At 32.4% G+C, this 26,336-nt stretch overlaps 1 protein-coding gene across 4 annotated transcripts; it reads left to right on the forward strand.

Annotated features, from left to right (window-relative positions):
* The first annotated feature begins 287 nt into the window (after window positions 1–287).
* On the forward strand, window positions 288–26,033 carry pip5k1ba (phosphatidylinositol-4-phosphate 5-kinase, type I, beta a). 4 transcript variants are annotated; one of them, XM_051121516.1, is made up of 15 exons: window positions 288–425; window positions 8,116–8,186; window positions 10,097–10,165; window positions 13,402–13,532; window positions 13,814–13,931; window positions 15,778–15,930; window positions 16,302–16,598; window positions 16,684–16,883; window positions 21,128–21,208; window positions 21,567–21,615; window positions 21,712–21,796; window positions 21,914–22,051; window positions 24,586–24,724; window positions 24,899–24,987; window positions 25,130–26,033. In XM_051121516.1, the coding sequence occupies exons 2-15, from the start codon at window positions 8,163–8,165 to the stop codon at window positions 25,147–25,149; spliced, it is 1,593 nt and encodes a 530-aa protein (XP_050977473.1). In that variant the 5' UTR covers window positions 288–425; window positions 8,116–8,162; the 3' UTR covers window positions 25,150–26,033. The 4 variants fall into 4 exon arrangements, with proteins under 4 accessions (XP_050977473.1, XP_050977471.1, XP_050977474.1 ...); XM_051121514.1 differs by having other exon boundaries at window positions 24,899–25,004; window positions 25,130–26,032; XM_051121517.1 differs by having other exon boundaries at window positions 24,589–24,724; window positions 24,899–25,004; window positions 25,130–26,032.
* Window positions 26,034–26,336: the final 303 nt, after the last annotated feature.

A 26,336-nucleotide genomic window follows, 5' to 3' on the forward strand; every position in this document is an offset into this window, starting at 1 on the left:
GTTCAAATTACATCTAAGTATAAAGAAACAAGAACGCACACAAAATGTCCTTAATGAGAAAAAAACATTCAGAAGACATAAATATTCAGTGTTTAGTGCATGGCTCAAAAAGTAGGCAGTGCGTGACACATTGTTTTAGACATCACGTTTTTAGCTTACGCCTTGGACTAACTAGACTATTTTCAACTGTTAACAGTGCTTGTTTCTCCAAGTGAAGTGAAAACATTTTTACAGTGTATTTATGCTACAAGTAGGCTGCACTCTCTGCGCGCTTATCACGAACGTGAGTGCGTGCGCGTGGGCGGAGAGAGTTTTGACAGTCAAACTGAAGCTCGACACGCTCGCAAATGTCACTGAGAAACATGACTTAATGAGATACATTTTTACTAATAGCCTACAGTTTTTTTCCCAGAAAAACACTTAAGGTAAGTTCGATATCTCTATATTCTTTTCTTTTGTATTCCATATTGCTTAATGCTTTGGTTAATGTAGTTAGCTGACGCGGTTCATATGTGAGCTCTCATATATAACACACACACACACACACACACTCACACCGCGGTTTAATGATCATAGAGAAGGGAAACATATTCTGTTCACAGTGACCGAACACATTAACGCTGAATATGTTTATTTTGTTTACTGGAAACATTGAACGTGGTTTGTTTCAGCGCTGCTTAACACCGAAAGTGTGCTTTGCTTTCACATTCTGCATTTATATATTAACACTATCTGTTAAAAATGACTAATGACTAAACTGTAGAGCTGCACTTTGTTCTAAGGAAAGATGGTTTGGTAGCAGAGAAACATGTACTTCCTCAAACGCTGTTGAACGTTTGCGCACAGGCTTCAGGTAATTTGCATGTTAGCAGCTAAAACTTTAAAGAAATGAATGTTACATCACAGGATGACGTTAGGAATTGAATGGAGGGCTGGTAATTACAAGGGTGTATCTTTAAACCTAAAGTGTTCGCCCACTTCGTGTTTTTTAATTGTCAATGCAGATATTTAGAAAGTTGGGAGGCTGCTTCGTTGCAATAATATAATTTTTCACGCAAAATTTAGGGTGAAAATATGTATAGCCTATATATATATGGACATGGAAAAAAAAAAGAAAGAAAGAAAGAAAGAAAGAAAGAAAGAAAAATTGCACCATATTATCCATTGTCAACAGGCAAAATGATCATTAAGATGGCCAAAATGTGAAGGATATTGTTCAGCCAACCAGTTATTACACAAAATACACCTTATATCATCCTGAAGTGGTTTATTTTGTCATAACAACTTACTATATATTATCTCACTTATTACTAGGGTGGTTATGAAATAAATACTGTAGATGTATAGACATAAATTATTGATTTTCATTGTAATTTTTATTGTGTGAAAAGGAAGTACACAAAGCGACATGAAACTGCATTTGAGGGATCGTACAAAAGTATTAAACCGCAGAAAGTCAATGAGCAATCAGAATCGGCAGTTCCAGAGAACTTTACAATAACAGCATGTCTATGGTAAACTTCTCAAATTACCATTTCATTTACAGAAATTTCACTTAAATCCTTCCAAGAGATTTGAAAGCAGAACATGCACTACCCAAAAAAAAATGCAATTAAGTGGCTGTATTCAGGTCAAAAAAATAAAAAAGAAATACTAAAAATATGGTTGAATCAATCATACAACGTCTAGTGACCACCAACATCTTTTTAAAGGTCAGATCAAGTAGAAAGAGGTAACAATTGGTATGGTTAGAAGGTGTGGTTATCGACAGATGCAAATAATCTCTGTAGGTTTAAACGTTCAGTATAGACATAATATGGATCTATGCTAGCAGATCTATGAAAATGAAAGTTCTTTATTGCCATTGATGGTTCCATGAAGAACATTTAACATCATTCCATTCCACAAAATGTTATTTTTGGTTGGAATTATTTTTTTTAGATTAATAAAATATTCTATACAGTAAGAATTTTTTTTTTTTTTAAAGAGCTGTTCACTGGTCGGTGCCGATAGCCTTGTGGGCAGCGCACTGACATATAGCGCGGTTGCGTTTCGGGTGTCCTGAGTTCGAACCCCGCCTTGTGGACTTTCCCGATCCTGCCCCCATCTCTCTGTCCCACTTGCTTCCTGTCATATCTCCACTGTCCTATCCAGAAAAATGCAAAAAAAAAACCCCTGAAATTTTCCCAAAAATGTTTCTTCTATGGCATTGGTGCACAAACACCCTTTTGGAACCTTTATAAGAGTTTGTTTTTAATTTACTGTAGAGTTTGATTATTGTGCTTCAAGTTTTCCATAATTACACTATTTAACATCTAAACCGAGGCCACAGCAACGGAAGTCCATTAGCTGATCTCCAAAAGCTGTTTTTGTTTCCATGTCATTTCTATATCCTGTTTACACTATTGCCTACATTAGTATCATCTGTGTTGGCTACTGTCCTACATTTAATTATGAGCCTAGTGCTGTGTTTTATAAGTGCCCCGTGTTTACAGAGGCGATCTGAGCGGGTCACATGATGGTTGATGTCATGACTCATATGTCATTTGTGTTCCCCTCACTCCACGCCAAATGCAAACAGTCCTTACGCTTCTGTGTGCGAATCCACGCCTCTCTCCACTGATAAAGACCTATTGTTTTAGTTCAGGCCGGGTGTGAGGGTGTAATGATGATGTGATAGTTTAAAAAAATTAGGTTATTGTGCACGTTGTAGGATTTGAGGAAATTTCAGTCCTGCTGATCCTGGCGTCCTGTGATTTGGCTTGCAAATATCCTTATTTCTGGCAAACACTTTGTTCCCTGTCTGAAAAACACGATTAGACCCTTGAGAACATCCAGTTTTTAGATCGGCTGCCCTGGAAAATTTCCAGTTGTGTATCTGTCTAGACAGTTGTGGTGAGAGATTTATAGATAGGCTTTTTTAAGTCTACCCATACATATAGTGTACTGGCTTGTTACCAGATTTGTTATGCAATCAGTGGGTCATGGGAGTTAGAATTAGGGGTTGGGACATCTAAACTGGGAAAGCCTAGGACCATGCTTCAGTTATTAATATATAAACCTTTCGGGAACATTAATACTAAACTGTTATGTCTCTGATTTTGATTTGAGAGTCAAATTTAGATAACCAAACTTTTTTTTTAGTTTGTGTCGAAAGCAACGTTTCTTTAGTTAGTCTGATTCTTAAGAAGTTTGTGCTCGTTATGAAACTAGTTGTTTATGACCTTACAGCACTCCAAACAGCTTGTGACACATTCATTTTCATGTTTAACACTTTATACAAGCTGTGAGAACATTTATGTAATACCAATAAGGAATCAGATTCTTACACTTTCTTAAAACTAATGTTGCTAAGTGGTTTCTGGGGTGTTCTGAATGGTTGTTAGGTTATTACATAGTAATATGATAGTAATATAGTTACTCGTTCTTCTCATATTTCCCAACGCATATCAGATCAGAGGGGAACCCTGAGTATTAAGACGTGAATGCTTAGTATAACAAAAGATGTCTATTAATAAAAAATGTAGTAGAAAACCCACAAAAGATTTACATTATTTAAAAAACACATCGTTTTACACATATTTTTGGACTATGAGAGGTGCCATTATTTCAATTATGCAAAATGGTTGCACTCAGTGAGCTACTGGCACTGCCTGTTGCTATTTTTACCGCAACACAACTTGGAGAATAAAATACTGATACAATGGCCATAGCTACTTAGGCCTGTCACGATAACATCTTTTTCTGTTATTTTTCAGTGACCCTGGACCACAAAACCAGTTATAAGGGTCGATTTTTTAAATTGAGATTTATACATCACCTGACAGCTAAATAAGCTTTCCACTGATGTATGGTTTGTTAGCATAGGACAATGTTTGGCCGAGATACAACTATTTGAAAGTCTGGATTCTTTCAAAAGTCCAAAAAAAAATCAAAATATGGAGAAAATCGCCTATAAATTTGTCCAAATGAAGTTCTTAGCAATGCATATTAATAATCAAAAATTAAGTTTTGATATATTTACGATGGGAAATTTACAAAATGTCTTTATGGAACATGATCTTTACTTAATATCCTAATGATTTTTGGCATAAAAGAAAAATCGATCATTTTGACCCATACAATGTATTTTTGGCTATTGCTACAAATATACAAATACCTGTGCTACTTAAGACTGGTTTTGTGGTCCAGGGTCATATGTGACTCTGGACCACAAACCAGTCATAAGGGTCAATTTTTCAAAATTAGGATTAATACATCATCTGAAAGCTGAATAAATAAGCTTTACGTTGATGTATGGTTTGTTAGGATAGGACAATATTTGGCAGAGATACAACTATTTGAACATCTGGAATCTGAGGGTGCAAAAAAATCTAAATGTTGCGAAAATCGCCTTTAAAGTTGTCCAAATAAAGTTCTTAACAATGCATATTGCTAATCAAAAATTAAGTTTTGATATATTTGCGGTAGGAAATTTACAAAATATCTTCATGGAACATGATCTTTACTTAATTTCCTAATGATTTTTGGCATAAAATAAAAATCAATAATTCTGACCCACACAATGTATTTCTGGCTATTGCTACAAATATACCTCAGCGACTTAAGACTGGTTTTGTGGTCCAGGGTCACATATATTATTGTCATTTTAGAACCATTTTAAGCCACTGAATATAAAATCATAATATAACAGCATAATAATGCAAGAAGGCCAACACACTTTTAAATGACTACAAACTTTTAATTCTTAAGATTACTAAGATCATGGAAATTAAGTTTCAAAATATTATATAACTTAAAAACTAAGTAGTAAATGAACATTTTCTAACAAAAGTAACAAAGTAACAAGCAGTGTTGGGGAAAGTTACTTTTAAAAGCATTGCAATATTGAGTTACTCCCTAAAAAAAGTAACTAATTACGTTACTTAGTTACTTTTTATGGAAAGTGATGTGTTACATTACTTTTATGTTACTTTTTAAATCTGGGCTTGGCTTGCTTGTTTGTTTTTAATATTAAAAGTTCTATTTTTGGCAAAAGTAAAAGCCTTTTCACACCAATAGCCTCAGGCTCTGAGAAAAGTAAATTCATGTCTTTACAGTAGACCGCAGAAGAAAAAAATGTCAACTCTTCAGCAGTAAGAAAAAAGTCATTTTTGCTTATTAGTATGGTTGAATTGGATCATCGAAGGTCAGCAGCAAAGACATCAGTTAATAAAATAGGATTAAATGCATGAAGGATATTTGTATTATTTCACATATTTAATTATTGCAGGTTTGCGTCATATTCTGAGTTGAATTTCACTGTTTTTATTTATTTTGAGGAATACTGAATCTGTTTTTTGTGAGTGAGATGAATTAATGCATGTTCACATTTAGTCTAGAACATCTTACTCCCGATTTCTCTCAACATAGGGACAGGAGAACTTTTAATCAATAAATGGGGTGGAAAAGTAACTGGCTGCTACCTTTTTTTCTTTATCATGATATCAGGAGAGTTGGAATTTTAATCTTCATGCCCTCCAAAAATGTTAAAAATATTTCAAAATGAATGCTCATTATAGAAGAGACATATTCTAATCATTATATGTATGAATTTAAAGAATTAATATATGCGACCCTGGACCACAAAACCAGTCTTAAGTAACAAGGGTATATTTGTAGTAATAGCCAAAAATACACTGAATGGGTCATAATTATCGATTATTCTTAAATGGCAAAAATCATTAGGATATTAAGTAAAGCTCATGTTCCATGAAGATATTTTGTAAATTGCCTACCGTAAATATATCAAAACATAATTTTTGATAAGTAATAGGCTATGTTTTGCTAAGAACTTCATTTGGACAACTTTAATGGTGATTTTCTTGATAATTAGATTTTTTTGCACCATCAGATTCCAGATTTTCAAATAGTTGTATCTCAGACAAATATTGTCCTATCCTAACAAACCTTACATCAACTGAAAGCTTATTTATTTATTTTTTATGACTGGTTTTGTGGTCCATGGTCATCTGGAAAAAAGAGCACTGACCCATCAGTCTGTATAAAGCAGCACTAATAACTATGTTGATGTCACTAATCATTTTATGATTGTTGTGATTCTGTTTGCATATTTATATACTGTATGTAGCAATTTTTCACCATGTAGACTAATATTTTAAAGGAGAAGTCCACTTCCAAAACAAAGATTCACATATAATGTACTCACCCCCTTGTCATCCAAGATGTTCATGTCTTTCTTTCTTCAGTCGTAAAGAAATTGTTTTTTGAGGAAAACATTTCAGCATTTTTCTCCATATAATGGACTGATATGGTGCCCTGATTTTGAACTGCCAAAATGCAGTTTAAATACAGCTTCAAATGATCACAAATGCGGTTGTAAATGATCCCAGCCGAGGAAGAAGGGTCTTATCTAGCGAAACGATCGCTTATTTTCGTAAAAATAATACAATTTAAATACTTTTTAATCTCAAAGGCTTGTCTTGTCTTTCTCTCCCTGAACTCTGTGTATTCTGACTCAAGACAGTTAGGGTATGTCAAAAAAAATCATATTTTCTCCCTCAACTTCAAAAATCATTTCAAAATCACCCTACATCGCTGCAGAAGTACCGACACAGTCTTTGCAAAGTGAACATGCAAAGAAGATCAAACACCCTTAACAAAAAATGTAAAACTGCGATATAGGACGATTTTGAAGTCGAGGGAGAACACGAGATGGGAGTTTTTCAACATACCATAACTGTCATGAACCGGAACAAAAACAGTGCAGACAGAGTAAGACAAGACGAGTGTTCGTCATTAAAAAGTATATAAATTCTTTCTCGGCTGGGATTGTTTACAACCGCATTTGGGATTGTTTGAAGCCGCATTTAAACTGCATATTGGAAGTTCAAAATCGGGGCACCATATCAGTCCATTATATGGAGAAAAATGCTGAAATGTTTTCCTCAAAATAAAAAAAGAAAGACATGAACATCTTGGATGACAAGGGGGTGACTACATTATATGTGAATCTTTGTTTTGGAAGTGGATTTCTCCTTTAAGACCCTAATGGCGAGTTATACCAACGTTAGTTGTTCTTTTTAAAATCCTGGATTCAGTGCTGAGGAATGCTAAATGTCTGAAATTGCTCATAAAATCTGGTTGCTGTTTATAATGCACAAAGCATAATAAACTTCAGTGTTTATAGCTTTGTGCCCTGTATATCAGCTCATCCGCAGCGCTGACACAGATATGAGCAAATCAGCAAAGCTGTGAAAACAATAGCGCCTTAAGCAATATCCTCCTTACCTTATAAACCATGCCTCAAGAATCAGGACTCTTGCGTGCGTACTTACGGCTGCACTTGTTTGCTTTGTTTTGTGGGCTGGGACAATGAGGACAGGGCCGTCTTAGGAAAGATTTCATGATTAATTGCAAATCCGTCTTCTTTGATATTAGTGTTTACCACAAGGAGCCGGCCAGTACGGAAAGAACTTTAAGCCACTTTCCAAAACTAGTTACCGTGTTGGTTTGTAGCAGTTAGTGTCGCAGAGGTATGTACAACTCATTTCTCATCTTGATTTGCAATCCAAATATGGGATCTTGAGTTCTGTTGACGTCAAAGAAGGTGCTTTCGATATCAGATAATGTCTGGGTAGACTAATCAAAACCTGCAATGATTCTGCTGTAGCTGTGTGATGCTTTTAAGTAGTTTTCTAACTACTAACTCTTTCTTCTTCCTCATCGATGTGTGATATAGCAGAGAAACTTGTTTGTTTAGTGGCTCTGCCATCAGATAATTGACGGGAAATAGGCTGTGCACTTCATCTGTTGGATTTGAATATCTCACAGAGTCTGTTTTATAACATTCAGTGGCGTGTGGGCATGTGATCTGTCATTTCTGGAACGATTGAGCCTCACACAGCGCTTGCCATGTGTTTAATGCGTGTATAAATAGCTTGAGACGCTCACTTATTCCGTTTCCCTCATAATCATTTTTTTTCCATCTTTGTTTACTTTCTCTACAGCACTCTGTTTCCTTTGCTTGTGCACTTTAATGTCTTTCACTTTCAGTATCAGTCACTGACAGACCCCTGACACCTACTCATGTTCTATTTATTCTTCCTGTACTAGACGTCTGGAGGCATTTTCGGCTGGATATGCAGCAGCTCTAACGTCAAATGAACAGCAAATCGGTTTACAAGGTAAGGAAAACGCCACACTGTCAGAAAAAGAAGTGCAAAATGTTTATCCTTGCAACAGCTTGTCTCTGGCGAAGTGCACTTAAAAGAACAGCTGTGTGCTTTATTTACCCCTAAATGGTGCATACCAGTACTTTAGAATACTAATATGCGTCCCTAAGGCACTACTATGAAACTTCTAGGGCTCCATAAGTTACGAAGTTGTCTATTTAAGATTCTTGCACAAGTAGAAAGCATTTATACCCCAAAAGGTAAAACTTTTCTGAGAGTGTAAAAGGTTTGAACACAAAATTGTGTTGTTGTTATTATTATTATTATTGATATTATTATTATTATTATTATTATTATTATTATTATTATTATTATTATTATGCGTGAATGCATTATGGATTAACCAGTTATTAAGGATTATAAATTATATTATTATTACTACTACTACTATTATTATTATTATTAATATTATTATGCATGAATGCATTATGCATTATGCATTAACTAGTCCTTAAGGATTATAAATAATAATAATTATTATTATTGTTGTTGTTGTTGTTGTTGTTGTTTTGCATTCATGCATTATGCATCCACTAATTAAGGATTTAATTTTATTTTAATTATTTTTTTTGTTTTAATGATATCAACACTGGAACACTCTGGAACACCCTGGAATCTAGATTAGATACCCTCAAACATATCAAAATGAATTTTATTTCAGAAATTTGAAATATATTCATGGTGTTTTAAATGTCATTAAATTGAATAAATGAATATATCCAGACAAAAATGCATAATGAATTAATTAGTTTTTAAGGATTATTATTATTATTATCATCATTATGCATGAATGTGCTAAAGGATTATAAATAATAGTTATTATTATTATTATTATGCATGAATGCATTATGCATTAACTAGGTCTTAAGGATGATAAATTATTATTATTATGCATGAATGCATGATGCATTAACTAGTTCTTAAGGATGATTTTATTATGATGATTATTATTATTATTATGCATGAATGCATTATGCATTAACTAGTTAATGATAATTAATATTAATAATAATAATAATAATTATTATTGTTGTTGTTGTTTTTGTTGTTAATATAATGCATTATGCATTAACTAGTTCTAAGGGTATATGAATAATAATTATGACTATTATTATGCATGAATACATTATGCATTAACTAGTTCTTAAGGATAATAAATAATGATAATAATAATAATTATTATTATTATTGTTATGCATGAATGCATCATGTATTAACTAGTTAATGATAATAAATAATTATCCATCTATCTATCTATCTATCTATCTATCTATCTATCTATCTATCTATCTATCATCTATCTGTCTGTCTATCTATCTATCTATCCATCTATCTTTTTTTCATGACAATTGAGTACTTGTAGCCGGACATGTTTAGTAACACTCACTCATATATACAAAAAGCCTTTCTGGTCCCTGAGGCTATTTGAATAGAGCACGGCTGTATGAAAAGGAATAGTCTTCAATTTTGCATGTGTTTTCCCTCCTTTGTTTACTACCGACATCCTGTCGTTAAGCAGAACTGCAACTTGTCTACAATCATATACCGCATATGCTGCATCATTCAGACTGAAACATCTAAATTGAGTCGGGAGGAAACTTAAGTCTCTTTCTAATGAACTGCTTTAGAGTTGCATCTCTTGCATCAGCAGCTATGAGTGCTACCAAGAACAGGAACAAACACATGACTTCATTTCCTGTTTGATAAAGCGCACAGCACTCACAGTTGAAACTACTTTTACATACTCTTATTGTAATAGGACCCTAAATAATGATGCTTTAATCAGGCCTTGAGACATTCATATTATTTTTTTTCATTCTAATTGCTAATTGATATTAATGCATATTTACTTTAAATAACAGATGAGTTCAACGGCAGACGAGACCGGAGGTGGAAGACCTCAAAAAACTGGGGGCAAAGACCACAAAAAGGTGTGTAACTTATAGAGCAGTGTTTTATCTGTGCATATCAGTGATAAACCAATGAAGTGATCTAGGTTATTTACACTGATAATTTTATTTATTACCGTCTGAAGCAGAAAAAATAATTTAGGCTACACATAGATGAGTTAACACACTAAAGAAGTTGGAGAATATACACTTTTTAAGCTTTATTTTCAGACACAAATGCATATTACTGTACACAAATAATTTAATGCAAGTGTAAATAAAGTTCTGGGTTGCATTTTCAGTGGTAATGTAAACAAAATGCCTCAGAAACATAAAATCGGAGTAAATTAGACAATTGTTGGCTTACAATAAGAGTATAAAGTTTTCAAACGAGTGACAGTGTTGTGTAGCTCTTCTGAAACTAATTCGAGACACGTGAGGTTTTACTCTAAGGAGGAAACTGTGAGAAGCGGGAGTCATTGGAAAGTGTCTGTGTATTTAATTTCTATGTTTAGGAGAAATGATTTGTCATTTTCTGTCCTGTATGGTTTCTAGGCTCTCTGTGTGCAGTGGATTATTTTTGCTCAAGCCAGCATATTTTTCTGTGGCACAATGTAGCGTTTGTGCTGTGAGCTGCTTTGGGATTTAGTGGGATTTGATTTTTGCATATCCCACTCTGATTTGTCATACTTGTGGTCTGAAATGCTGTTTTCCTGCTGACTGTTACATAACGGTGACCACACTATAGCCGTGTGCCATGCCATGTGTACCATGGATCAGGAGGCCCGTGATATTAGGGATATTACGCTATTCAGATAATGGGTGTTTGCCCATAAAATGGCTTGCAGGGTTTAGAAATGCTTTTGCCATTTCCTGCATAGAGCAAAAGAGGACAGAGATAATTGGGTAACAGGTTTAACGTGATACAAGTCTTACAAACAGTGTGTAAGAATACATCCAGAATAAGGATATATTCATATTTTATGTATGCATATGCATATCCATATGTTCACCTCCAAATCAAAAAATAAATACATAAAAATGTATAATCCATAAAGATCTTTTCATATTAAGCAGCCACTCCATCACATTATACTTTTAATTCATTAAAAAAAATCTGAATATCTTTACATTACAATGCGAAGTTCATATATTTTGTAAATAAAATAAAATTAATGCTTTATTTATGTAAAATTACTTTATTAATATGTATAATATAATTAAAGAATAAATATTTGATGCATTATTTATAAATAATAAATCATGTCAAATTAAGTTTAGCATCCTGTAAATAAGTTATTAATATGTAAAATGAGGTTTAAAAAATCTTTAAAGGAATATCTAATGGCACAGTATACAGCAAATTGTTAATAATATATTAATATATAGTTTTATAATATTAATTTTAGTTTTATTTTCATTGTATATATAATATTACAGATTTATTTAAATTATTAGTCATTTAATTATTAACAATTTAATTATTTTTTTATTTATACAATTTGTATTATTATTTATAATAATATTAATAAATATTTTTAATGTATTAAATGTCATGTTATAATGTATAATGTAATTAAGCATCTACACATTGCTTTTAATTTTTTATAATGCAACAAAATATCTTTACAATGTGATATTTATAAGTTAATGCTTTATTTAAAATTACTATGAATATTTATAATAAAATTATAGAATAAATATTTGATGCGTTATTTATCAATAATAAGTAATGTCAAATTATATATATATATATATATATATATATACTCAAAACGAAGCAACTGTCATGAATCTTGTATGATTATTTTTTAAATATCGATATTCCGTTTTTGAGAATCGATACAGTATCGCCAAACTAAATATCGCGATACACACGTGTATCGATATTTTCTTACACCCTTAATATAATAAGGTGTCATTTGTTAATATTAGTTCATGCATTAACTAACATACATAAACAATGTGCAATACATTACAGTAATTATTCATTTTTGGTAGCGTTAGTAAATAAAGATACAGTTGTTTCGTCATTGTTTGTTCATATGAGTTCATAGTGCATTAACTAATGTTAGCAAACACAACTTTTGATTTTAATGATGCATTAGTAAATGCTATAATTAAGAATTTAATTTTAGTCTAAACCTAAATGAAATTAAATTTAAATCTAGAATCTAAATTAAGATTAATAAATTCTGTAGTTCATTCTTAGTTCATGTTGACTAATGAAGCTTATTGTAAGTGTTACCAATATACTAATACATAACATATTTGAGACTTAAATATTAACATACAAATGTAAAATATAAAAAAAAATATTTTTTTTTTTTCTATTATTTATGAAGTATTAATACTAGTAAGTGATTATGGTCATTTATTATTTATACTAATTTTAATTTAAAAAAATACAATTAATTAAAATTAAACAATAATAATAATAATTATAATAATAATAATAATAATAATAATAATAATGCTTCTGGATGCAATACATTACTGAGAATGTGGTGGTAAAATGTGTTTCATTTTATTGTTAAATATGACCTGAGCATTGGTGTGCGTTATTGTTGTATTTAAGGCCTTAGTACAGTTTGGTCATTATGAGTCCAGAATTTTTTTCCAAAATTATAGTTTATAAAAATTGGTTACACTTTACAATTAGGTTCATTAGTTAACATTAACTACATTATTTAACATGAACTAAGAATGAACAATACTTAGTTAATATTAATTTCAGCATTTACTAATGCATTATTAAAATCACAGTTGTGTTTGTTAACATGAGCTAATGAACTGTGAACTAACATGAACTAACACTGAACGACTGTATTTTTATTAACTAACATTAACAAAGATTAATAAATAGTGTAATGGATGTATTGTTCACTCATATAGCTAATACATTAACTCATGTAAAAAAAAATGACACATGATTGTAAAGTGTAAACTGTGAGAAATGTGATAACACACTATTTTTACACTTTCTACAGTACATGTCACAATCATAACTCATTGTGGGCAGTTGTCAAGGTGTAACTAAGTAGTTACGATTTATTTGCTCACATTGTGACACTCCAGCAGTAAATGACTTCTGGTAAAACAGACCTCAAACGTGGCCATATGCCTCAACTTCCTTGTCTTCAACTTCCTCCCATGCTTCTAGTGCTGATAAGAATGGCGTTATCTGTGCAGAGTGATGATTGCTTTTGCTGTGCATGTCAGTATTTGCTCATGATCTGAGGCCTTTTTGCATTCATTTTCTCTGTGTTTGTCTTCAGCCCACAGCCGAAGCCTTGAGAGGAGCCATTCAGCTCGGCATCGGGTACACGGTCGGCAATATGACCTCCAAACCAGACCGAGATGTTCTCATGCAAGACTTCTATGTCGTCGAGAGCGTCTTTCTACCGAGGTATTGTCGCACGCATATCGTGCTCGACACTTGACAGATGTAATATGTGGTTGCTATAGACTCACTATTCAAACACTGAGATACAATGACTCTGTTCCAAATGTCAACAGTTCTCTTGTAGTTATCAGTTTGTTTAATATCGTCTGCATAATTAATTAGTGCAGCTGAATAGCTTTTGTGATTGGTTGGAAATTGGTCGTTACCTAACAGTGCTGTATAGGATCACTAGGTTTTGAAACAAAGCTATACATTTTTTAAATATTGCGTCTTTTGTCTTTCAGTGAAGGCAGTAATTTGACTCCAGCTCATCATTATCCTGACTTTCGCTTTAAAAATTACGCTCCCTTGGCTTTCCGTTACTTTAGGGAGCTCTTTGGGATTAAACCAGATGATTATTTGGTAAGACCAAGAAACCACAGAAGACTTACTATTACAATCATGAAAGATGATGAAATGATTTGTTGGCAAGAATTGTGAAATTCTAAACAGTAAGCAGATCATTGTCAGAAAACAGTGAAAAAATATTATTTCATCTAGACATGTTACTGCTGAACTTTCAAAAAATCGTATTTGAAATAAGATTCAAAATGTTCAGTTAAAATGTAACAGTGATAAATCGGACACGCTAATGGGCTGAAAGTATAATTCATGTTTTATTTATTTAAAATAACTTACTAAATATGTATAATAATATTATACAATACATTTTTGAGGCATAATAAATATTTAAAATAAAGAATACATAATGCAAAATTAAGTTTAGCATCTTGTAAATTATATCAGTGCAAAGTCATAGAGACAAAAGATTCAATATGTCAGTATTATTCTTCTATTATTTATTATATATTAATATTTCATATGTATATATATATATATGTATATATATATATATAAATTATATAAAATAGTTTGTTGTATAACATTTCTATCATATATATATATATATATATATATATATATATAATAAAACTTTTTATATAATTATTCTTTATTTTATATTTAAAATTATATATATATATATATATATATATATATATATAATATTAATATTATTTAATACTTTTAATAAATTATGTTTCATGTTTTCATGCAAGTTTTAACTTGTCATATATATATACACATACATTTTATATATATATATATATATATATATATATATATATAAAACTAGTTTGTTGTATAACATTTCTATCATATATATATATAATAAAACTTTTTATATAATTTTTCTTTATTTTATATTTAAAATTTTATATTTAAAATATTAATATTATTTAATACTTATATTTAATTATTTAATATTTATATATATTTAAATATATATATATATATATATATATATATATGACAAAAAATTCACAAAAATTATATATATATATATATATATATAAAATAAAATATACTAAAATGAAATTATACACACACACACACATATATATACATATATATATATATATATATATATATAATATTATATTAATATTATTTAATACTTTTAATAAATTATATTTCATGTTTTCATGCAAGTTTTAACTTGTCATATATATATATGACTAAAATTACATAAAAATTATATATATAAAATAAAATATATTAAAATGAAATTATATACATACATTTATATATATATATATATCATGTTTTCATGCAAGTTTTAACTTGTCATATGATATTTATATATAAAATAAAATATATTAAAATGAAATTATATACATACATATATATATATATATATATACATACTACATGTAATGTATATATAATTGAAAAATGTATTATTTTATTTTATAAAACATTTATTTTATTTTATAGAATTTTTATTAATAATTATATTATTATTACATAGCATTTCATTTTTTTATTTAATTTTGTTTTTAATGAGTAGTCATTATAATGAATATTATTATTAAATATTTTCAAATATTTTTTAAATATTTCATTTTTTAATGCAAATTAAAAGCTTTTAATAGATATTTAATATTACAGATTTATTTATATTTTCAAAAACTATTTAATTTTATTAAATATTTATTTTTATTCTATTTTATACAATTTTTATTATTAATGAATATTTATTTTTAATATTATTAAGTATTTTTAATACATTACATTTCATATTTCCATGTAAGGTTCATATTAGCTGTATAGAATACAGCTTTCTTTCAATAATAATTTTAATAATGCACTTGTTTTTGTAGTTTTTGTTGAATCTGCATTAAAAATAATACATCTTTTTTATCCACAGTACTCAATTTGTAAAGAACCTCTGATCGAGCTGTCAAACCCCGGAGCAAGTAGTTCATGGTTTTACTTAACCAGTGATGACGAGTTTATCATAAAGACCGTGCAGCACAAAGAAGCTGAATTTCTACAGAAGCTGCTTCCAGGTTACTACATGGTGAGACACACAATCACCACAGTAATAAGGAAAAAACTGCACTATACACTGCTATCTTAATTCACTTACTCATATTTACAGTTATAATATTAATGTGAAAAACGAATATGGTTAATCATTCAACAGCACAATTACTTTACAGCTGTTTTATGGCCCTGTTTACTCTAAAAATACAGATCTGCACTACATATTAAAACACATTAACACAAAATATTAGTGCTGTCAGTTTAAAATGTTAATAAATAAATACTTTTTTTTTTAAGTGTGCAAAAATAATGCATTTAACATTAACACTGACAATTTTACAGTATTTTTTACACCAACAAATGCACTTTTCTAGAAAAAAACTGATCTGTCCTTCCTGATTACAGAATCTGAATCAGAACCCGAGGACCCTCTTACCGAAGTTTTACGGGCTGTACTGTATCCAGTGTGGCGGCGTTAATATCCGACTGGTGGTGATGAACAACGTTCTGCCTCGCTCTTTAAAAATGCACTACAAATATGATCTAAAAGGCTCCACTTACAAACGCAGAGCGTCACGGAAGGAGCGCGCCAAACCCTCCCCGACCTTCAAAGATCTGGACTTCCAGGAGATGCACGAAGGTCTTTACTTTGATGCAGACACGTACAACGCCTTGATGAAGACGCTTCAGAGAGATTGTCGCGTGAGTCGAGCTGTTGATCACAGCAGAACTCTTCAGTATTAAATGTGGTTTGTGGTTGTGATTTTCTTTTCTTTCTGTTTCAAAGGTGCTGGAAAGCTTTAAAATAATGGACTACAGTTTGCTGCTGGGCATCCATGTTCTGGACAGGAAGAAGATGAGGGGGAGAGGCGGCATAGGGGACAGTAAGCGTCAGGGTGGACAGAAGGTCCTGTACTCAACAGCACGCGAGTCAATTCAAGGAGACGGAAAAGTAGCCGAGTTTCTTCCCGACACCGATGACGACACGTGAGTGGAGCTGCACAGTTTGAAAACTACCAAAATCTATCCTTCAAAGTCATGTCATTCAATCCAAATATGCATATGTGACCCTGGACCACAGAACCAGTCTTATAATAATATTTGTAGCAATAGCCAACAATACATTGTATGGGTCAAAATGATTGATTTTTCTTTTATGCCAAAACTCATTAGGATATTAAGAAAGATCGTGTTCCATGAAGATATTTTGTACATTTCCTACCATAAATATATCAAAACTTAGTTTTTGGTTAGTAATATGCATTGCTAAGAACTTCATTTGGACAACTTTAAAGGTGATTTCTAAGTATTTAGATTTTTTTGCACCCTCACATTCCAGATTTTCAAATAGTGGAATATTGTTCTATCTTAACAAACCATAAATCAATTTTGGATGATGTATAAATCTACATTTCAAAAATGTGACCCTTATGACTGGTTTTGTGGTCCAGGGTCACAAATGTACACTACTATACAAATGTTTGGAGAAAGAAAAAAACATAATCCAATAATGTAGGAGCAGGAGAAACCACAACAGCTTTACATGAAACATGCGAAGACGATACCGAACAAAGGCGTGAGGAAACTGAGGGCATATAAATACACAGGCTGATGAGGAACTAAACAAGAAACAGGTGAATGTAATCAATGAACCAATGAGTAACTGTGGAAACAAAATAGCAAAGCCACTAGATGGCAAGCCTGCAGCCATTAGCCAAAAAAGCGTATGTGGGAAAGGAGACCAGAGGCCGTTTTCTTTAAATGGATGTCAATGGAAGAGAGGCTTCACTACGCTGAATAAACAGCTTTTTAGAGGAAATTGCTTATCATTTAATGAATCAACAGCCTATCTGCTAATCTTCAACATGTTTTACACTAAACAATACTTTTGGATAGAACTAGTTTTAGAGTTTACCACGAAAAAGAGAAGCCACTGACTTTTTGCGACAGGAGGGATTCGGCTTACGGCACTTCTCATTCATTCCTATGGTGTCCGTAAATGGCGACTGAGTGTCGCACAACTCTGACTGAAATTCAGTGACGTCAAAGCTGTAATGTGATTGGTTATTAAGAGATGTGATCCAAGTTAGTCATTACGCTTTCTTCAGTAGTAGGTAACAGACCCTCTCATCTCCCTATAGTAAGACGATCTCTAAAAGTAGCGTTAGAACAAAGGAAACAGGAACAAAACAGGAAAACAAGGCAATACAAAATAAAAGTCCATGAAAATGAAACTGAAACCAAAAAGGAACAAGACTAGAGTAAAGACAATAAATGGTTTCCATCCAAAGATGAAGCGAAAATTTTCAAAGTTTGCAAAAAATAAATAAATAAATAAATTAGGTTCAAGAGAAAAACAATGCTACGGCCACTTATTCTACTTTGAAAATGTGCATTCTGTGTCGGAATGTCTGTTGTGTTTTGGTCTGTGTGACTCCGCCCACTGCCAGTTTAACCAATAGTAATTCGACACCCCGGGTTGCCACTTAGTGGAAAACACAGCGTACTGAAGCCAGCAAACAAACTGTCTCAGAGATTGCAGATTCTAGTCAACCTCAAAAGCCTCAGCATCAATTTTAAAATATTAAACCTACGATAAATCAACTCATAAACTTGCCATGTAAGGCTCGTCGCCTTCCATTGTGCTTATTCCCATTGCGTGTCCTCAAACTGACGACCTACGTGAGCGCCACGTGTAAGGTGGAGAGGGCGGGAGAAACAATATTTAGAATTTGGACTGCAGTACCCATTTCAACCAGTAGTTGTCAATATTACAGTACCTACTTCACCTTTAATGTTCGATAGATCAGAATTTATTTGGCAAATGCATTGCCATCTCCCATTATTCACATTAATTATTTTTCAAAAACCACCTCAAGCAATTATAAAAATTTATTTGCAAATTAAAGGGATAGTTCACTCAAAAATTAAAATTTGATGTTTATCTGTTTATCCAAGATGTAGGTGACTTTGTTTTTTCAGTAGAGCAGAATCGAAGATTTTTAACTCAAACCGTTGCAGTCTGTCATATAATGGCAGTCAATGGGATCTACAGCTTTGAGAGTCAACAAAAACACACAGAGAAAACCAAATTAAACCCTGCGTCTCGTGAAGATACATTGAGATCTTAAGACATGAAACGGTCTGTGCAATAAACTGAACAGTATTTATATCATGTTTTACCTCTGATCCACCGTAATGTCCAACTGTCCTGAGCGCATTCACAACAGCCAGCGTGTGACACGTCAATGTTTTTTTGACTCTCAAAGCCGTGGATCCCGTTGACTGCCATTATATGGCATTATATATAAGACTGCGACGGTTTGAGTTAAAAATCTTTGTTTGTGTTCTACTGAAGAAACAAAGTCCCCTACATCTTGGATGCCCTGAGGGTAAGCAGATAAACATCACATTTTCATTTTTGGATGAACTATCTCTTTAAGGGATGTTTTCATTTTTCAAAATGAGGCATTACCATCACTCGTTCCGGATGTGATACTTCAAAATGCGCATAAAAACAGGGTGATGGAAACATATCCACTGTTACAAAAGATTTCAGTTCCAAAGAAATTCATCAAAGTATCTTGAAAATACAAATGTATCACAGTTTTCGCAAAAATATGAAGCCACAAATCTGTTTTCAACATTGATAATAGGGGAGAGCAGGGCACAAAGTAACACTTTTTGACTTTCTCAGATTATGCAAATCCACATGGGGTTTAGAGTATAATTTTTAATTTTGTCTAGTACAAGTATGTTGCTTTGTTTCATAATTACAGTGTGTACATTTTTCGTTTTTTAGCACAAAATAATGGAAGTGAAATGTGACAACGTGCCCCGTTGGTGGGATACTTTGTAACATCTGAGGGGCATGTTGTAACATGACCATATGCCAGCTTAAAATGTTATTTATTCTAATGAAAAAAATATATACAAGACAAACTAAAATAGTTTGTCAGTAAAATAACAATGTCATAACATTTTTCAAATAAAATAATGGCGTTACGAAAATACTTTTTTTCTGCCTTTTGATGTCAAAATCGGAATGCAAATAATTTTTTATAGAATACTGTCATCAAAGACACCAGTTGAAGCTAAACACAGATGTTTAAACGGACATACTATGGATAAAAACTGCTATGATTACTCTACTTTTAAAGCTTAAATTGGATTTAAACAATAGGTCTACATAATATTCACATATGCTGTTCATAGGGTTACAGCAGTTCTACAGTTACAGCATGAAACATTTTTACATAACATTTATTTATTTTATCTCACAATTCTGACTTTTTTCTCACAAATGCAAGTTTATATCTCCTAATTCAGACTGTATAACTCGATCTAACTCAAAAATAGTGAGTTTGTCAATTCTGAGGGGAAAAAGCCAGAAATGTGGGATATAAATTCCTATTCTGAGCCGAGGGGAAAACAGAGAATGACGAGTTGTTTTTCCTTATTTGAATTGTGAGATATAATATCGGAATTGCAAGGATAAAGTCAGATTTTGAAATATAAAATCAAATTTTTTTTATTCCATAGACTGCAAGATGAAAACCGTCATTTTCTGTCACCAAATAGGCTCCGCCCACAAAAAAAAACAATTTTTAATCTATAATTTTTTTAAATTTAACTATTTTGTACCATATCCGTGTAATTCTTTAGCCGTAAAGGCTATCTCTCCGGGGTTTTCTGCAACCATGATCCGCGCGCATCCCGCGCATGCTTTACATTTTGTGCAATAATAATTTCTGAACATTAAACATTGACTCAGTCTTTATTCATCAGTTTCTTGTGGTTTCTCATTAAATCTCATAAAGGTAAATAGTGTAAATTACATTGCTAATGTTATAGAATATACTAATAATAGTGAGGCAGATTGTAACGCAGTTACAGCGTTCCCCATCTGCGCAACTGGAATTTAAAACTGGTTAGTGTCTTCAAAACCCTCTAAGATGATAAATAACAAATTGGAGATTAAAATAATAGCAGATTTGTCTCATTTTAGCTTTGACCACAAGAATAAATGACATTTAAAAAAAATATTCACATAGAAAACTGTCCTTTATATTGTAATAATATTTCACAATATTACTGTTTTATTGTATTCTTTATCAAATTAATGCAGCTTTGGTGAGACGTCTTTCAAAAACATTACCATGCGTATGTTTCAGCACATTTTATAACTGACCTTGGATCAGTTTTAAAATAATCATGTGTTTTTGTTCTAGATTGGGCGGCATCCCTGCTAAACACAAAGACGAGAAGTTGCTGATCTTTTTGGGGATCATTGATATCCTGCAGTCCTACAGGTATGAATCACTTGACAAAAGACATTGACATTTGACTTTGTTATTTATTAATTCGACATTGTTATTATTGTTATTCATTGCTCCTGATGCAGATTGACCTTTAGTAATCTGAAAGGCATCTTAAATAAAGTGCATTATTATTTTTTTGTGTGTTTATCATTTACAAAATTACATAACCAGAAGTAGATCCAGCTACGATGTTCTTTCGCAAGACGCATGCAGTTCTGTTTATTAAGCACTATAGCGCCAAAAATTATGTACTGCAGCTTTATTATAAAAGATGAGCATAATTAATGAAGTATTCCATTAAAGCTGACTTAAATATTAAACACTGAACATTTCTGTCTTATATGTACAGATTTATAAAGAAGGTTGAGCACTCATGGAAGGCTCTTGTGCATGATGGTGTATGTATTTTCCTTTTTTACTGAAATATTCTTTTCTTATATACATCTATTTAAACTTTATAGTGATTTATGGCTCTTTGCTGTTTTGCATGCTAGGACACAGTATCTGTCCACAGACCTAATTTCTACGCTGACAGATTCCTGAAGTTCATGGGCACCACAGTATTTAAAAAGATTCACCGTAAGTTCAATGCTTGTTTATTATTTGCAGTGGAATTTGGGTTGAATGATTGTGATAATTTGACATGTTTTACACATCTCACCGTTACACATCTCACCTTTTCTCGCTTACTTTTAGCTCTCCGTGGTGCGTCCTCGAGAAAGAAGAAAAACTCTATCCAGTGTAGGTCGGCCTCACAGGAAGTTCTGTCGACTGTAAAAGAAGAGAGTCAAGACGAGAGGAGGGCACAAAGCCTCGAAAACCTCGATGATACAGGTACTTACTGAGAACTTTACTATTACACACTTTAAAATCATATAATAATAGATTTTTCCTTTAATAGTTCATCCCAAAAAATTGAGTTCTGTCATTATTTATTCACCCTCTTAACATTTCAGATTTGCACAATTTTCATTACTAAGTAAACTAAAATTGAAAATTAATCCATCTTTGTTGAAGACTATTTCATCCCTTAATTGTATTAAAAGTGCACTTATAGTTTACCTCAAATCTTTTATTATTTACAAAAAATTTATTTATGTCTTCAGTCGTGAAGAAATTATGTTTTTTGAGGAAAGCATTTCAGGATTTTTCTTCATATAATGGACTTCATTGGTGCCCCGATTTTAAACTTCCAAAATGTAGTTTAAATGCAGCTTCAAAGGCTCTAAACGATCCCAGCTGAGAAAGAAGGGTCTTATCTAGCGAAACGACATGTTATTTTTTTCTGAAAATAAAAATTTGTATACTTTTTAAGCACAAAAGCTTGTGTAGCACAGGCTCTGGGATGCGTGTCAGTAATGCTATGAATTAGTAATGGGTCGTTCTTGAACGATTCTTTAATTTTGAACGGATCTTCAATGTGATTCGGGAAGAACGAGTTGTCAGATAAGAGGTGAGGTGAGCTAATCATAGACTAAAGATCCAGGAAAACAATGAATGAATCTTTTCTGTTTCTTATAGCATTATAGTTTTGTCTTGTGTGTAGTGTGATCAACATTTGTGTAAGCAGTAGATGTGTTAGGAAAGTAACACGTAACATTTTAATTATATTTTGCTAAAATGAACGAAATGACTCGAAAAAAGTTTGTCTTACTCGCACTTTCTTAGTCTTTGCGCGTTCGCTTTGTAAACACTGGGTCTGTAGTTCCGCGTGAACTTTCTACGTGATTCAATAGTACGTAGCATCGTGAACGCACATCCCAGGCCTGTGCTACATTTTTTTACTTTTGTGCTTAAAAAGTATACAAAATTATTTTCTAAAAAAATGACCGATCATTTCACTAGATAAGCCCCTTCTTCCTCGTCTGGGATCATTTAGAGCCTTTGAAGCTGCATTTAATCTACATTTTGGAAGTTCAAAATCGGGGCACCAATGAAGTCCATTATATGGAGAAAAATCCTGAAATGTTTTCCTCAAAAAACATAATTTCTTCACAACTAAAGACAGAAAGACATGAACATCTCGGATGACAAGGGGGTGAGTAAATTATTTGTGAATTGTTGTTCTGGATGTGGACTTCTCTTTGATATAAAAAAAAAAAAACTTTTTATTGAAACATACAGGTTTCAATAAAATTGACATTAAAGTATATTTTAGTTTACCATAAATGCTTGTCAGTGCATTCAGCAGTACACTTTAACCATATTTCAAAGATAATAGAATATTATTAAGTGAGTCAAAAAATTGCAAACTAAGTTCAACTAATTGCATTTATTATACACTACCAGTCAAACCTTTTTGAACAGTAAGTTTTTGATGTTTTTTCTTTTGATTTCAAAGCTGAATTTTTAGCATCATTACTCCAGTCACATGATCTTTCAGTAATCATATTAATATTCTTACTCGCTGCTCAGAAACCATTTATTGTTATTATTATGTTGAAAACAGCTGAGTAGAATTTTTTCAGGTTTCTTTGATGAATAGAAAGCTCATAAGAACAGCATTTATCTGTAATAGAAATCTTTTGTAACATTATACATGTCTTTATCATCACTTTTAATCAATTTTTAAAAACATTATACTGACTGTTGCTTTTGAATGGTATAGTGTATAATGTTACAAACACTTTTTAATTGCTGATCTTTGGATCTTTCTAATCATCCAGACAAAATGTACTCAACTATTTTAAATATTGATGATATATAATAATAAAAATAATAATAAATGTTTCTTTCTGAACAGCAAATAAGCATATGAAAAGGATCATGTGACACTGAAGACTGAAGTAATGATGCTGAAAATTCAGCTTTGATCACAGGAATAAATTACATTTTCAAATATATTCAAATATAAAGCAGTTATTTGGTCTTTCCTGTTCCGTTCAACTACTACGTCATTGTTTAATCAATCACACCTGTCCTTGTCTGATTAACCTGTGTATTTAAGTTCGGTTGAGTTCCCCATTTGGTTGTTGGTTATTGTAAGTCACTTCATGTCATTCTATGTCTTTGTAAGTTGTGTTGTGTGTGGATTTCCTGCTGTTCCTGTTCCTATTGTGGATTATTTAATAAATGTGCATGTTCCTGATCTCCTCGTCCCTATTCCTTATTCCCCGCACATGACGCCCCGTGACAATTACTGCTTTTGCCATATTTTATATCAAATAAATGCAGGCTTGGTGAGCAGAAGAACAAAATTAAACTGGTAGTGTAAACTGATAATTTTGAAATATAACACACTATTTATGAAAATAAGTACAGTTTTTAAATTGCTAAAATTGTACTTTTGTTTCACAAGGGAGACCATTCAATACCATATTTTTACACATCCAAGATTGATCATTTCTTCCAACTCTGCTTCGTTTTAGCAGAAACGTGCTCCTCTCAGAAACCTGATGTCATTCCCAGCTCCACCAGACTCAACCCAGCGATTTCAGCCGCCACTATATCTTCAGCTTCCTCTCTAGATGATGTGAGACTTGAACCGCAAACAGATTCGGAAAACAGGTGTTTACCTACAAACACACACTTTCCCATCAGACGTATTAGTTCAGCTAAAAAGGTCTTTGTGAACTTCCATATTTCTTCACAGAGCTTCCTCTTCTTTTTTTTTTAGCTGAACACGATGTCATTGGCACATACCTTCTTGTTTGACTAACGTGTTTATTTTTTTCTCCTCAGAGATGATCGTAGGACGTCCAGTTCGACTCTTGCAATGGAGGATAGCACTTTTCCAGCTTCAAACTCACAGGCCAGCACGCCCGAGTCAGGTCTGGACGTCTACTTGGTCAGTAATCGTTGATGTTGGTTCTCACCAAATGACACACGATCAGAAGTTCCTCTGGAACTCAAACTCTTTTGTGTCAGTCGCTCCAGATCCGTGTTTGTGGCTCATATTGTTTTCTCTTTCAGTGATGCGTGAGGCCTTCTGAAGGGGACCAGATCGTCCAAACATACATAAGAGTGAGAAACAGCGGACGTGCTGTCTCACCCGCCACAATTTTGCACAACGGATATCTCTAGCTGCTAATACTGAGACTGAGAAAGGCCTTACGTTTGAGAGAATGGCAGAGCGATTGCCACACTATAGTACTGCAGTGCCTTACGCTGTCTGTGCACTTTGTACCTACTTGCAACCACAAGTTTGTTGTATAATTATAGTTACACTCCCTTTAGACCAGTGTGCTACAAGTTTCTCATAAACACACTGGTTGGTGTGCATCTTAAAGGCGTGATACCTGATTAACAGCATGTGTCATACAAAGAAATAGATTTATTATATCATAATCATGGTATAATTGTGAGCACTCCTGACTTGTATTGTGTGAGTAATGATTTCATTCATCAGATCATTACGGTACAGTGACCAGTACCAGAAGTTAGTAACCTTCGCAGTAGTAAACAGGGATTGAATGTTATGTTTGGTCATGTGATTTTGACACACAATCAGCATAATGTAATGACAGGGAGGCGGCGTGGATGTTATAATGGTAAATGTTACTTTGTGTAAAGATTTACATGGGTTTAGATGTTAAAAAAACGTAAATCTTTAGAGACTTTTTATAAAACGTATTTAAATGTATTTTGATTGGAGTAATATATGAATTAAATGTGCTTTTATGTAGAATGTTATGATGCTATTAAATGCTGTATCCTCATAAGAACTTCTCTACTTTTTCGGTTATGAATGAGCATCGCATGAATACATAGCAATCAATATAATATGCCTCAAGAAAATGTTTATTTTAAGTTATTTTAATGTTTATTCATGATTATTAAACGCACATTATGATTGCAGATATAATGTGTCTCACTGTGTTTTCACTACTTGCAATATTCATATACAATCCACTAGGGGGTGTTTTGGTGTAGTTTGTCTAGGACAAATGATACTTGAGTATGAGTTGTAGTATTTAATTTTTAAATACATTACCAGTCAAAAGTTTTTGATTTTTAATGTTGTTTAAAGATGTCTTTTCTGCTCAGCAAGCGCTTTATTATATATCCAAAATGCAGCAAAATATGTGTTTTATTGCAATACATGTTAAAATGCAATTTATTCCTCAGATCAAAGCTGAATTTTCAGCATCATTACTCCAGTCTTCAGTGTCACATGATT

The sequence above is a fragment of the Labeo rohita genome, chromosome 10 (genome assembly GCF_022985175.1).
Source record: "Labeo rohita strain BAU-BD-2019 chromosome 10, IGBB_LRoh.1.0, whole genome shotgun sequence".
Classification (NCBI taxonomy): Eukaryota; Metazoa; Chordata; class Actinopteri; order Cypriniformes; family Cyprinidae; genus Labeo; species Labeo rohita.

Coding starts and splice junctions, on each gene's coding strand:
- pip5k1ba (XM_051121516.1), top strand. CDS start 8,163: ATGAACAGCAAATCGGTTTACAAG. Junction 13,533..13,813: donor GAGAGCGTCTTTCTACCGAG/GTATTGTCGCAC, acceptor TTTGTCTTTCAG/TGAAGGCAGTAATTTGACTC. Junction 24,725..24,898: donor CAAACAGATTCGGAAAACAG/GTGTTTACCTAC, acceptor TTTTCTCCTCAG/AGATGATCGTAGGACGTCCA.